The following is a 12,641-nucleotide window of genomic DNA, read 5'->3' on the forward strand; positions in this document are numbered from 1 at the left end:
TTTGGTTAAAGTCTCAACCTGATTCAGGCTGATGTGCAAATTCTACAGGTGACCTTGAGAGTTATGATCGCGTCTGTTTTAGGTTGGCACCTAGTTTGGGCACAAACTGTAGGCCGTCCTCAAAAAATTTGGGTGATTCAGAAGTCACTACCAGTAAACCACCAATTGGCGGTAATTGCTTACCTAGAAAGGATTTAATGATGGCTGAGACTTATATTTGAATGGACTGAACTAACAAGGGCCTTTTTTGGCAGTGGGGGAGACTTCACCACTCAAGTTACCATTCCGCCTTTATGTAAGAACCATAAAAGTTGGGGATGGGGACTTCCTCGAGGGACCTCCAGTCAAAAGCTGGGATGACATTGCATACATAACGAGACCTGTAGATGTGTGGAGGGAAGATGGTAAAGCTACACCCCAATAACTTTTAAGCATTTCGTTAGTGATTGAACCTGTACAACTCAATGCTCTGCTTGCAGGTGTTGCACTCACACTTTGGGAGGCCCTTGGAAAGATTGCACCACAGCTATTCAAACGTGCATCAGAGGTGCCAAGCAAGGACCAAAGCTTTCCATCTCCTTTGATTTGGGAAAGTGAATCCTTTGGCAATGTGGCCAACACTTATTCTAGTTTAGACAATGAACAACGAAGTTATCAAAGCATCAAAATGAAATATCCTCATCTGAGAGTACAGAAACCTCATTTCCTAAATGGAACCATTCGCATACAAGGCATCGAGCCCAGTCCAGATTTACCCATAGATTGGATAGCTCAAAATCTTTCCGGCCCAGATCATTTTGTACATGTTTGTATACTGATAGCAACTGATCAAAGGAAGAAAGAAGAAATATAAAATAGCCTTTTTGTATAAACGAAAAGAAAAGAATGATGGACATATAGCTTTTAGACGAGCAGCAGATTTTTTTGCGAATGCAAGTATGTGCATTATGCCCTGTTTCCTAGACAATTTTACATGAACACATTGGAACCAGAGCAGCAATTTGTTCATCATCTACAGAGCATTACAAGCTACATTTCCATGTTTTGGTGCCACCATCACAAGAATGGAAAGACCGACTGTAAAAAGTTTAATACAGATGCGAAACAAAACAGCATTCATTTACTGTAGTTGTTTCTACAGATATGGCATGCCTGCCCCCTGCAATGGATTCATCAGTTTTACTATCGACTATATGGCGACATGGCAGAGAGTTTCAATCTTTCTTTGTGGTATGCTTCTGACAGCAAGGCAAGATTTAATTAATATTTTTGGGTTGCACAAAACAGTTCAAGGAGAGTTTGGAGGTCTCGAACGTAATGCAGACAAGACAGATTAAGAAAATAAGTCTCTAAATGCTACATCATGATTGCAGTTGTCTTAGCAAGGTTATGTTAAGCCAGGAGTTTAATTGCAATGTGGGTGATGAAAAATAAGTCTCTAAATGCTTCATCATGATTGCAGTTGTCTTAGCAAGGTTATGTAAAGCCAGGAGTTTAATTGCAATGTGGGTGAGTGCCAAAGGTGGAAGGATGTACCAACATGTGTAGTTTTTGCATTATGGCTTGCATATCAACTATGGTGGGGGGTATGCTCCTATCTAAAAATTACATGGTTTCAACTTTGGTGCAGACAGCTGTGAACCTATTTATCATGTAATGGTGTATCACATTGCATGTTGACGAATTACTTAATAGCTCATGGAGAATCTCTTTTTCATGGTTTGTTTTATAGCTAGATAAGTGAGACTTGTATTTTGGTAGCATCTAGAGCACTTCCGTGCATATATTCTCAAGTATTTATCATATCATGGTGAAGTAAAATTGTTTTCTGCATTGGTGGAGCTCTATGACAACCATATGAAAGAAATTCCATGAGTGCCAAGATCATCTGCCATAATTAGAAGAGTTGAATCTTTAGTTGTTTTCTTGATGAAGACTCCAAATAAGAAAAAGAGAGCTATCTTGTCAAGAGGTATTGTATAAAGTTCTCTTTCTCTACTAGCGTAGTGTGAATTGGTTTTTTAATAAGAAGGTACGCCTGAATATTTGAAACCATGAAATTATTTATCAAACAGAAGATAGATGCAGGATTAAATCAAAACAAGAGTATAAAGCAGTTCAAGTGTTTCATAGAGAATAATATGGTCTACAAGCCTCTTTGGGCACAATTCGTAGAAGATGTTGTACAGGGCTGAACATTATAAGTAATAGAAAACTTTCTTTTTGGGAGGGGATGTTTTAGGCCTTTCTTGGTAAATAACAGCTTGTGAGAACTTTTTTCCCGAAATCCCTATTTTTAAAATACAATCCCCGCCCACCCCCCCCTCTCTCTCTCTCTCCCTCACACACACACACACACACACACACACACACACCCACACCCCAAACACTTGAGGTTAGCAGTATGGAATTGCAATGACACACTGTGGTTAGATCTAGGAGGTTAGAGCAAGATTCTCACAGTCATGGATGCCATTTTCTATATAGAGACTCATTAGAGCCTTGAGAGGGGTTTACCATACATAGCCGAGTATGAGTGGGAGTCGGCTTTACGAGGCGTGACCCACACATCAAGATGAAGTGGCTTGGGGGGATTAGCTGTCCTTTTTAGACCCCACCTTAGTTAGATTCTTATTATCGTCTGGGAGGACGAGAAAGCATGGTATCTTTGGGTGCAACTGTAGCTTATAGAGCACAAAGTCATCCACATTGTTGTGTGTTAGTTTGCAATGAGCCAGTCATCGTACTTACCATTATATGAGTGTACGCTAGGACTTCCTCACCTTCTTCCCTTTACTTGAGGTACTAGCTCTGTGGACTACTTGATGGATCTCCAGCTTTGGCACACCTCCTCAACTTCTCTATCCCACGACTCCCCTTTGAAGTTGACCATGCCCATCTCTCTTTCACTTTTACTTGCACACCACCCGTTTCCCCCCCTCCCCCCCCCACAGCTCACATTACACCCAGGTCCATTTTGATCAAGAGCTTGACCTTGTTTTACTTTGATCACATCTAGCGTCAACTCCAAGATGTGGATCCTAATATATCCCTCGACTAGCCCTCACATCACAGCTCACCACTATACTCCGCACATTTGTCACTTCTTTCATCTGCAAAGCGGTGGTCTATGGCCAAGCCCCCTTGCGGTTCCATGCCCAAGAATTGTTCGTATGATGACGAATGTCGAGCCACTCTCATCTTAGAAATGAAGTACGGATTTGACTAATCACGAAGCACCAAGCGCAACGGATTTCTTAATGCCTCGCCATATGTAAGAAACAAGAGTCCTACACTCCAAAAGAGGATGAGTTATACCATCTCTTCTTAGGGCCAAATTGCAAAAGAGGCTTGGAGTAAACTCTGAGAACATCACCCCCCACACCTGTCACCTACCCAGACACGTCACTTCTTTGCATGCTCCCTCTATCATATCCCCCATCAGCCACCTCTACCCCCACCACTAGATCCCTGCCCCACTACCTCCACCTTCTTCACAAAGGGCATGGTTCTCAAGGCCATTTGCATGCTCCCTCTATCATATCCCCCATCAGCCACCAGGGTACCCCCACCACTAGATCCCTGCCCCACCACCTCCACCTTCTTCACAAAGGGCATGGTTCTCAAGGCCATTCATAGACTATGTAATGGGCAGGCCCAAGATCACAAGGGACTCACTGCCGAGTACATCTCACATGCCGATGATACCCTAGTGCCTCTACTAGCCTACATGTTCAATATATGCTTTTGTGAAGGATTTTCATCTCTTGGTATGCTAACACCATCACCCCCATCCTTAATGCCGGAGATCCACTTGATCCTAATAATTATAGGACGATCATGATTGGCCACACATTGGCCAAACTTTATAGATCAATGCTAGAGGTGGAGCTCGGTTTCTTTGTAGAAAGACATGGATGCACAACCTGAGGATAGGTAGGCTTTCACAGAAGCTACTCTACCCTTGACCACGTCTTCACCCTCTGTGGCATCATCGAGGAGGGTAGAGCACAACATCAGAGGATTTAGTGCTACTTTGTGGATTTTTGCAAAGCTTTTGATACTGTACCCCAAGCTCCGTCTCTTATAGCATCTACAGGAGATGAGAGTCCCATTTGACATGGTTTGGAGAATGATCGCCTTCTATGAGTCCATCACACCAGACGAGTGAGAGTGTGGGACGTACATCACAAGAGATTTCCAGCACTATTATGGTGAAACAAGAGTGCCCTCTATCACCCACTCTTTTTGGCCTCTACATTGATGAGATCTGGAGCTTTATTGGTAGATTAGGTGGGGCTGGTCTTACACTGGTAGGCATCCCCTAGTACTTTATGTAGATGGCATCGTCCTCCTTTCACATTCAATCGAGGGGATTTAGAGACATTTGGATGCCTTCCAAGACTTTTGCACTTAGTGGTAATGGTGTTCATAACCTCTTGTCCCTTCACATTGAGATTGAGCTTCATATATGGAGGGGACCATGTCGAGATTTTCTCATCCTATGTCTACCATGGTGTAACTTTCAGTGGCCGATGCTTCACCATGCTTCTCGCAGCACATGCTAGAGTGACATGGGTTATGTAACCTTGAGCTTACTTGAGTGGAAGTACTTCTAGGCACATTTCCAAGAGCCCAAGACGAGGCTTTTTTACACCCTCGTCACACTAGCCTTGATGTATGGAGCAGCCTTCTCGGGGCTTGATTTCTGATGAGGATTGGCAGTGAGTTGAGAGGCCCCAGGTTATGATGTTCTCCTATATGATCTGTAACAAACCATCAGTCCCACACCAAATTGTTCGGGAAAAGTTTACTGTAGCATTGATGGTAGTGGTTGCATCTTCCGTCAAGGGTGCCAACCTTTTCCGTCTGCTCCTGTGTACAACTCTAAGTGCCTCGTAAGTAGCTGGCTCGACAGTGGGCATGCCCACCTCCTCTTCGTCGTACCACTTGTGTGCTACTTGCGATTGCCTTCTGATTAGCTAATGAGTGTACCCATTGCCACTACCACAGCACATGCCTTATCCTCCTCAAATCCATTGCCTAGTTGTTTCCTTGTGCAAGTCTCTGTGCTTCTTGCACATGTGACATCAACATCAAATTCGGAGCTTTTCAATAATGAGGTGAAAATCATCTTATTGAAACTCTCCATTCACCTAAGATTGAGGGCTTTTGTGAGGCCTCTGCAACACTCAAAATTTGGGGGTTCTGCAAAAAGTGAATCGTCTCCATCAAATTAAGGCTTCCGCGTATCCAAAATTTGGCGCTTTTCTAAGTTGAAGCCTCCTTCAACACACTGAAGACATTCTGGGTCTTATGCCTTGGCCCTCAAACCTAAAACGAATGGCCAAGCATTCAACACTTCACCAACTTCAAAAGTTTTTAAAGCCCCATAAAATGCTTATTTTATGTTTTCATGTGTGAGTGTCATGGGTCCTCTGCTTGGGTCGTCTCCCGAAAAAAATTTGTAAGAAGTGTTAGTCATGTCTCAGTTTTTAATGTGTTTGTACCACCTTATGTTACAAAAGGCTCCTCTATTATTCCAGTCTACCCCTATTCTGATCAAGGAGGGATTGATTTTCTGAGACACAAATGTAAGTCATGAGTGGTCAAGCTCTTTTGGCACCTCTTCCCTAGACCTCTGATTCTCTATGAGTCCATGCTTGTTAAGCCTTTGAGCCATGCTTGTTGAGCCTCTAAGCCTTTTGTGCCAAGCTCACTAGCCTCTGAACCACACTTACTAGCCTTTGAGTTTGTAGCAAGGGACATGTCTTCGATGGAGTATTAGAGTGCAGTATTAAGCCCAAATCACTGTGGCTATTGAAGGTTGACTTAAGTCACTCAACGCTTGTTCCGAAGGGAGGTTTCTCGGGTATTTTCGAGTCTCTCTTCCAAACAACCACATACCTCCAACGCATCAGTCACATACCTCCATCGCATCAATCACATGGATCCCCATAGGTACCTGAGGCTTGCCCTAGAGTCTTCGAAATAGCTTTCACTCAATGGTAGTGGCTGCACTCTTCCAAACAACCACATATCGCATTAGTCACATGGATCCCCATAGGTATCTGAGGCTTGCCCTAGGGTCTTCGAGATAGCTTTCACTCGAGGACCACTCTAGAGTATGTATGCCCGAGTTTCCACTTGGTTCTCGGGATATGGGCTCCGCATGGATCCCCTCCTACCCCTTCAGTATAGTTTGGACTCCCCTTTTCTCTAACTCTCTTATGAGGACACCAACCGGATTATCCGGTTAGATCCTTCTTAGCCTCTACACTACACCCACTGCACATGGATCACACCTTCGGAGCTCCCACCAAAGATGCACTTCTACAAAGATCACTTCCTCAGGCTCATTGAGGATTTATTTATCTAGCAGTCAAGCTACCTAAGTGTTCACATGTTCCATGAGATGTGGATTGTGATTGACTAGATTCGGGTTTCATTATACCACTTAGGGTGTGGCAGACCCACCTCACCTGAGAGGAGTTACCACGGACCAGGCCTCCACATTCCAATGTGCACCCCTTTGGATGTCAGCCACAATCTTCTCATCATCCCTAGATCCAGGACATGCTCCATCGCCCTCGAGCTACCTTTCCACGCGACGTAGCTGAGGGAGACCTCTCGGACATGCTCATTAGCCCCATGGTTGATATTTTGGAGAGTGGTATACCATCTATTGGGGGTTGATGCTCCTCTCATGCTTAATGTTCTTGGTATTCCATGATAAGATTTCCATGGAATCACTCCAGTGAGAGTTTTGATTTGTTTCGATTTTTTTTTCCGTTAAACGATGAGATGCTGTGGACATTATTTTGATTTGTTTCTAATTTAATTTTTCGTTCCATGATGAGGTATTCCATGGATATTATTGTATCACTTTGGTCTCATAGGTCCATTGGGTATATATATATATATATATATATATATACCCAATATATATATATATATATATATCTCAAACCATCCTAAATTACACAATCACTTTTCCATCTCTCTTCACAGCACTCAAATAAACCATGTTTAGCCGCTCATCCTAAATTAAACACAATCACTTTTCCATGTTCTTACAAAATCAATAATCATAGCCCCTTGCAAATCAATTAGGATATAACAAAGTTGGATAGCAACATTAAACTTGCCAAATTGAAATAGAGGCCAATTTAAATCCCAAAAGAAAAAGAGGCACCTTACAATCCTATCACTGCAGTCAAGATGACGGCGAGTGGAAGCCATAGAACATGAATGTGCATCATCCTGCATATGAAGGTTGCAAGGGAATTTACTTTGAGATTGTCTAACCATGCATGCTTGGAAAAAGAAGACATGCAATCAAAGTTACCACAAAATCTGGAGTCTGGGCAAGGCTACAAGTAGTGGGTGGGTACTTTAACCAAACTTTAGAGTTACGTTGTACTTTAATTGATGATTATTGGGGTTAAGCTACAAATAATCTCAGCATGTACATGTTCTGGATCTCTAGAGGATCAGAATTCGAGGCTTTGCTAGGTAGGGAGAGGATTAGGTAGGGATGGATCAGTTCCCAGCTCTTATGGCCAATGGGATTCGCACCACGTGCCCTTGATCACCTCTTAGAAAGAGGGCACCAAAACTGTATTCGCCAGTGGCAGGAGCAGCCACTCTCAGGACCACAGACAAGGCCGCCGATCCCCCTGCTTCTATTGTGAATGACTGTGGGGTGAGCTGCATGGATATGCCTGTTGGTTCCACGTATGATGATGCGTATGTCTCAGTGTTGTGGGCTACATTGGTGACCGTCCTTGTGATGGTTCTGGTGCCCAACAGATTGGCCATGGTGATGGATGGGGAGTTTAGATCTGCTGCTAGCCTAGCCTTAGTGTTGCAACTCGACCCTGTAGCATTCAGAACCTGTGTCTGGTCCACCTCTGACACTGCACATAGAAAGTCGATGTAATCTTCGTATCCTGGCACCGTAAACAAGTCGATTTCTCATCAGTATGTGGCCAAAAGATTTGCAGACATGGATGTGCAAGGCATTTAACAAGCAGAAAGCCAACTCCAAGCTTTAAGTTTAGCTTCCATTACTGACCAAGCCTCAAGGTGCCTCACATACCTGTGTCGAATACCAAGCCTGGATCAAGAGCAGCAGTTGCATTGATGGCACCACTTCCAATGTCAAATGGGGTAGCAGGATCTAGGGCGACAGCACCAGTAGCAGAGTAATGCTGAGCAAGGAGTGGTGTGCCTTTGTTATCAAGGACAGAGGCAGTTGTCATCATGGCTGATGCAATGGCTGCTGGGCTCCAATCAGGATGGAGTTGCCGTATCAGGGCGGCAACACCGGCAATGTGAGGTGTAGCCATACTTGTCCCAGACATCATGGCGAAGTCTTGACCTGATACCACCAAATGAATATGAAAGTCACCGCAAAGATGGAAAACCTTAGGATTTACCACTATCAATATGCTTGTTTTGGCTGAAAAACAGACACCTCAATGCCATAAACACATATATTTGACAGTTCAAAGCTGAGTTTACCTTGGAAATCAGGCTCATCTATACTAATGGGGGTCCAAGCACCCCATATGAGAGAACCAGGAGCCAGTATGTTGGGTTTGAGAATGTCAGCATCTTGAAGACTGTAGTCTTTAACACCTGGCCCTCTGGAGGAATAGAGAGCCACTTGTGGAGCTGCTCCTTGGAAGTCTGGACTCATCCCATTTCCTATCTTGGCTCGAGAGTCAGAACTCGTTGTTTTGTAGTAATTCAAAAGAGTCTGGAAGAATAATGGCAACAACTTAGCATTCATTAAAGCAAGGTGTTAAAAACATCATTTGCAATAGAGTTAATGAGGGTAATACATGAATGGATTAATCACATACAAGGGAGTCCTGGACATCTGTTATGACTATCCCAGGCATTGCAAGAGGGACTGGATTGAACTTGTTCCCAGGTAAGTCGGTTCTCGTGAACAAGACAAAGCCCACAGCACTCAGGTTTTTTGCAGTGTCTGAGACCCTCTTCACTGTTGAGGCTCCATATATGAAGGTGAAGGAGTATGTACACATGAGGATTTTGCCTTGAACTAGGGTCTTATTGAAGGCTCCAGGCTGTTGACAGTTTGAGGGGTTGAAAGAAAACCCGGTGTTGTTCAACAACGCATCCTCGGCCAGCACCAGGTTGTACATTTGATCCTTGGGGGTGGCAGCTGTAAAGATTAAAAAAACAATGTCAGTACAATGAGAGGTGATGACCATACTCTCTTTCCAACAAATGATAGCTGAAGGTGATGCCTCCACTATCATATGCTACGAAGATGATGCCTTATGTTCTTATGAACCTGATGCCTCCTCTATGATGGTCTTATGAAGATCATGCCGTCTCTATGATGTATGAAAATGATGAGAGCTCTGTAAAACATAACATGATGGTGCACGGCATCATGATGGGTCGACTTACGTGCGAGACCTGCCCCCACCAGCTTTGCCCCATTTCCCAGATACATCCAGTTTCCATAGTTCCTATCATCAAGCCCTGCAGCAACTGACATAATCCATGGGCTGAAAGAGGCCATGGTCCTTGGATAAGGCCCCCCATTCCCTGCAGCTTGCACTACAAATACTCCCGCCTTCACGGCTGACAGAAGAGCCACATCAAATGCATTCAAAAATGTGACATGCATGCTTGATGGGGGGCTGCTCTGGCCCACAGACAAGTTCAACACATCCACACCATCTTTAGCTGCCTGTTATTCCACACAAACACAAAGCCCCTAGAGGTCAGATCAGCTTAATCATGAAGTCATACATACATGTTAGATTCCTGCCTAGCTGGGATGCACTTGATTGATAGGCACTCCTGGGCTTACCTGATCAATTGCTGCAATGACGTCGGACACAAATCCTCCAAATTGTCTGTAAAGAGCTTTGTAAACAGATATTCTGTCATTTCAACCTAAGGTCAATCCTCTATATGAACAGATCACAAAGCCAACTCTAAACAAAATTCACGTCAAACACCAATAAAGAGGCAAATAGAAAATTATGAAAATTGAAGACACAAAATCCCATGGGTCTTAACAGCCTTCTACCTTGCACGAGGTGCCATTCCGCTTGCATCGCCGAAGTAAAAACCTTGATTGGTAACTAAAACACCATGGTTTCCAGCTGCTATTGAAGCAGTGTGGCTGAAACAACAAGTAGGCTGTTACTTGTCAGTTACTTTCACTTAAGGTGGCTTCATCATGTCTACCTATGCTGTCTGTGCATAAATCTGCTTTATACCTTCCATGGCCATCTCCATCAAGTGGAGAAGCAAAATCATTGGATGAGTTGAAGGCCCCAGCCGCTTGAGCAGCTGCTGCGAAATGCTGTGCTGCAATAATCTTGCCATTGCAAAAGAGATCATTGGTATCAGTGGTCTCCTCACACTTTCCGTGAAAGCCCTCGAGAGGTTGGTAAGGGATGGACCCAGCAGCAGAAAAGCTTGGATGATTGGGGTGAATGCCAGTGTCTACGATACCGATGATCACGCCTTCGCCTGCCCCTGTGGGTCCCCCCTCGATGGGCCAGACCCCAGCTGAGAGCCCCAAGAATTCAGGTGTATGGGTAGTGAATTTTTCCACTGCCCAATCTCTTTCCAGTCGCCGTATACCTGGCAAGTTCCTCAAGGCATCTGCCTTTTGAAATTATGGAAAATCACAGGTCAAATCTGTTCTACAACATTGGGGCAAGGAGCACAATGGTTCAAGAAAGAGGGTACCTGCTCAGCAGAGAGCTGCACTGCAAACCCATTGAGGACATGGCTGTAGCTGTAGAGCTTCTTGTAAGAATCCCGCTCAAAACTGCTGCTCAATAGCTTATCATGCTGAGCTTCTAGCTGTGCACAGTAGGATCGAGCTGCTGGACTGTATATTTACACAAACAGCAAGGAGACAACTTTAGATTAAATTGTTGCATTTAGCCAAAACCCAAAAAACCGCATTTCCATGGCCATACCAAATCGTGAACTTGTGTGCATTTTGCTGCATAGCTCACATTTTCAAACAGCAAAATTTCCATAGCCCACAATTCCATGCGCATAATTGGAGCTACTCAAACTGAAAATCTGAGTGTTTTTCTACAAAACCCACATTTTTCATGAAGCCAAACAAAAAACTGGGGCTACACCAGAAGAAGAAACCCCCCAGTAAACAGTTGTCTCGATGTAACCCACAGTTTACTAAGCAAAGCGAGAGCTGCGGGACTTTATCCAAACAAGAACACCCATTGCGGACCCAAATTATTAAAATTGCGTGTATTATTGGATTACCCACTTTTCAAAAGGCAAAATGCGTGTGTGCGTGCGTCTGTGTAGATAGAGAGAGAGAGAGAGAGAGAGAGAGAACCTTGTAGTGAAAGGCCTGGCATTGGTAGTTGTAGCTTCTTTAGGAAATTTGTGAACAGCAGGAGTGCCATCTAGTGTAACTATGAACACTTCATCTCTGGCGTAGACACAGAGAAGGCAAACAAGAAAAAAGAAAACCCAAAAGGATAGCTTTGTGAGTGCCATTGCAAAGGAGCGAAATTATCTTTTAATCTCCATTTCTCTTAGCCCAATGCAGCACCACAGTGGGTTACTGGCTAGCTTAATTAATCAATAGGGTTTGATCTAATAATCAAACCCCCAAAGTAAGTGTAATGATCTGACCAGAAGGGATCTTGAGCGACAGGATCAAGCTTAAACCTTTCCTTGTACTGGGCTCTCCGATTGTGCAAGATTGATGATCAGTCAGTAAGAACTTAGAAGATTGCACAATGTGAGTTCACACGTGTACGCAGCACTTATGGTTTATATGATGGTATTATGGTAAGGTGTGTGGAGAGTAGGACTTTGGGAGAGCATTCGATTTAACTGTCAAAGAAACAGGGACCGAGGCAACGTGTGTAGAGAGGAGATTGTGTTGGGCACAATTGCAATGTTGTGTCTGCAACCATCAATTATGCCATACTGAAAACAGTCCTAACTGCTCTCCATCCCCCCACTCCCCTCTCTCTTAAATAGGGTTCACACCCATAAACAATGCTCCAAAAAAATGTTTTTTTTCAACCCTTAAAATTAAAGGCAATGCTTAGGCTTAACTAGGATTTGGGCTTGAAAATCACTAGAAATCGTACAATTGCCAGGATCTATAACTTAAATGTACAAATTTCAACCCTTAAACTTAAAGGCAATGTTGAATCCCGACTCAGATTTCTAAATTTCGGCCGATAAAGTTACACTACGAACTGGGTTATGTGAGCATTGCCCATAAACCAACACCACACACACTAGCACCAGAACACATGCGTGCACACACACATACACACACTCTTTTCCCTGTCTTTCTCTTAATAGGGTTAAGAGAAAGAGTTCGAAATCTTCTTGACCCATCAGCTATGCTCAATAGCAATCTTGATGATTATCCACCTAACGTTAAAAACGACCACGCTCAATAGCGGTCGTGGTTATCCACCTAATGTTAAAAACGACTACGCTCAATAGTGGTAGTGGTTATCCACCCGACTACGAGAAAAGGTTTTACAGTCCGCAACTATACTAGTGCTATCAAATTTGCACGCTAGATTTGTAAGTGTTACCAAGCGTGCATACACACACTCTCTCTCACCAATAGA

General features: G+C 43.7%; 2 protein-coding genes across 4 annotated transcripts in view; one reads left to right on the forward strand and one right to left on the reverse strand.

Moving 5' to 3' along the window:
- The window catches only part of APG5 (autophagy protein Apg5 family), a 28,092-nt gene extending 26,905 nt beyond the window's left edge, over positions 1 to 1,187 (forward strand). Inside the window, exons 7-9 of the mRNA XM_086820767.1 lie at positions 49 to 171; positions 255 to 404; positions 480 to 1,187. Of these exons, the coding sequence (XP_086676893.1) occupies positions 49 to 171; positions 255 to 404; positions 480 to 853 (647 nt within the window). The 3' untranslated portion in view covers positions 854 to 1,187. The remainder of the gene's footprint in view (positions 1 to 48; positions 172 to 254; positions 405 to 479) is intronic.
- A 6,135-nt stretch (positions 1,188 to 7,322) lies between these two features.
- LOC147641355 (subtilisin-like protease SBT2.6) lies at positions 7,323 to 12,055 on the reverse strand. 3 transcript variants are annotated; one of them, XM_086820808.1, is made up of 10 exons: positions 11,375 to 12,055; positions 10,750 to 10,894; positions 10,272 to 10,666; positions 10,079 to 10,174; positions 9,857 to 9,929; positions 9,448 to 9,733; positions 8,871 to 9,196; positions 8,527 to 8,764; positions 8,102 to 8,383; positions 7,323 to 7,952 (listed from the first exon to the last, which is right to left on the reverse strand). In XM_086820808.1, exons 1-10 carry the CDS (start codon positions 11,536 to 11,538, stop codon positions 7,543 to 7,545), a joined length of 2,415 nt encoding a protein of 804 aa, XP_086676934.1. In that variant the 5' UTR covers positions 11,539 to 12,055; the 3' UTR covers positions 7,323 to 7,542. The 3 variants fall into 3 exon arrangements, with proteins under 3 accessions (XP_086676934.1, XP_086676939.1, XP_086676944.1); XM_086820813.1 differs by having other exon boundaries at positions 7,323 to 7,919; positions 11,375 to 12,054; XM_086820818.1 differs by lacking the exon at positions 11,375 to 12,055 and adding an exon at positions 10,986 to 11,213.
- Positions 12,056 to 12,641: the final 586 nt, after the last annotated feature.

Source organism: Cibotium barometz, chromosome 2, assembly GCF_041138505.1.
Source record: "Cibotium barometz isolate CiBa-2024 chromosome 2, ASM4113850v1, whole genome shotgun sequence".
In the NCBI taxonomy this organism is placed as follows: domain Eukaryota; kingdom Viridiplantae; phylum Streptophyta; class Polypodiopsida; order Cyatheales; family Cibotiaceae; genus Cibotium; species Cibotium barometz.

Coding starts and splice junctions, on each gene's coding strand:
- LOC147641355 (XM_086820808.1), bottom strand. CDS start 11,538: ATGGCACTCACAAAGCTATCCTTTTGGGTTTTCTTTTTTCTTGTTTGC. Junction 9,930..10,078: donor GGAATGGCACCTCGTGCAAG/GTAGAAGGCTGT, acceptor TTGAAATGACAG/AATATCTGTTTACAAAGCTC. Junction 7,953..8,101: donor AGGCTTGGTATTCGACACAG/GTATGTGAGGCA, acceptor TTACGGTGCCAG/GATACGAAGATTACATCGAC.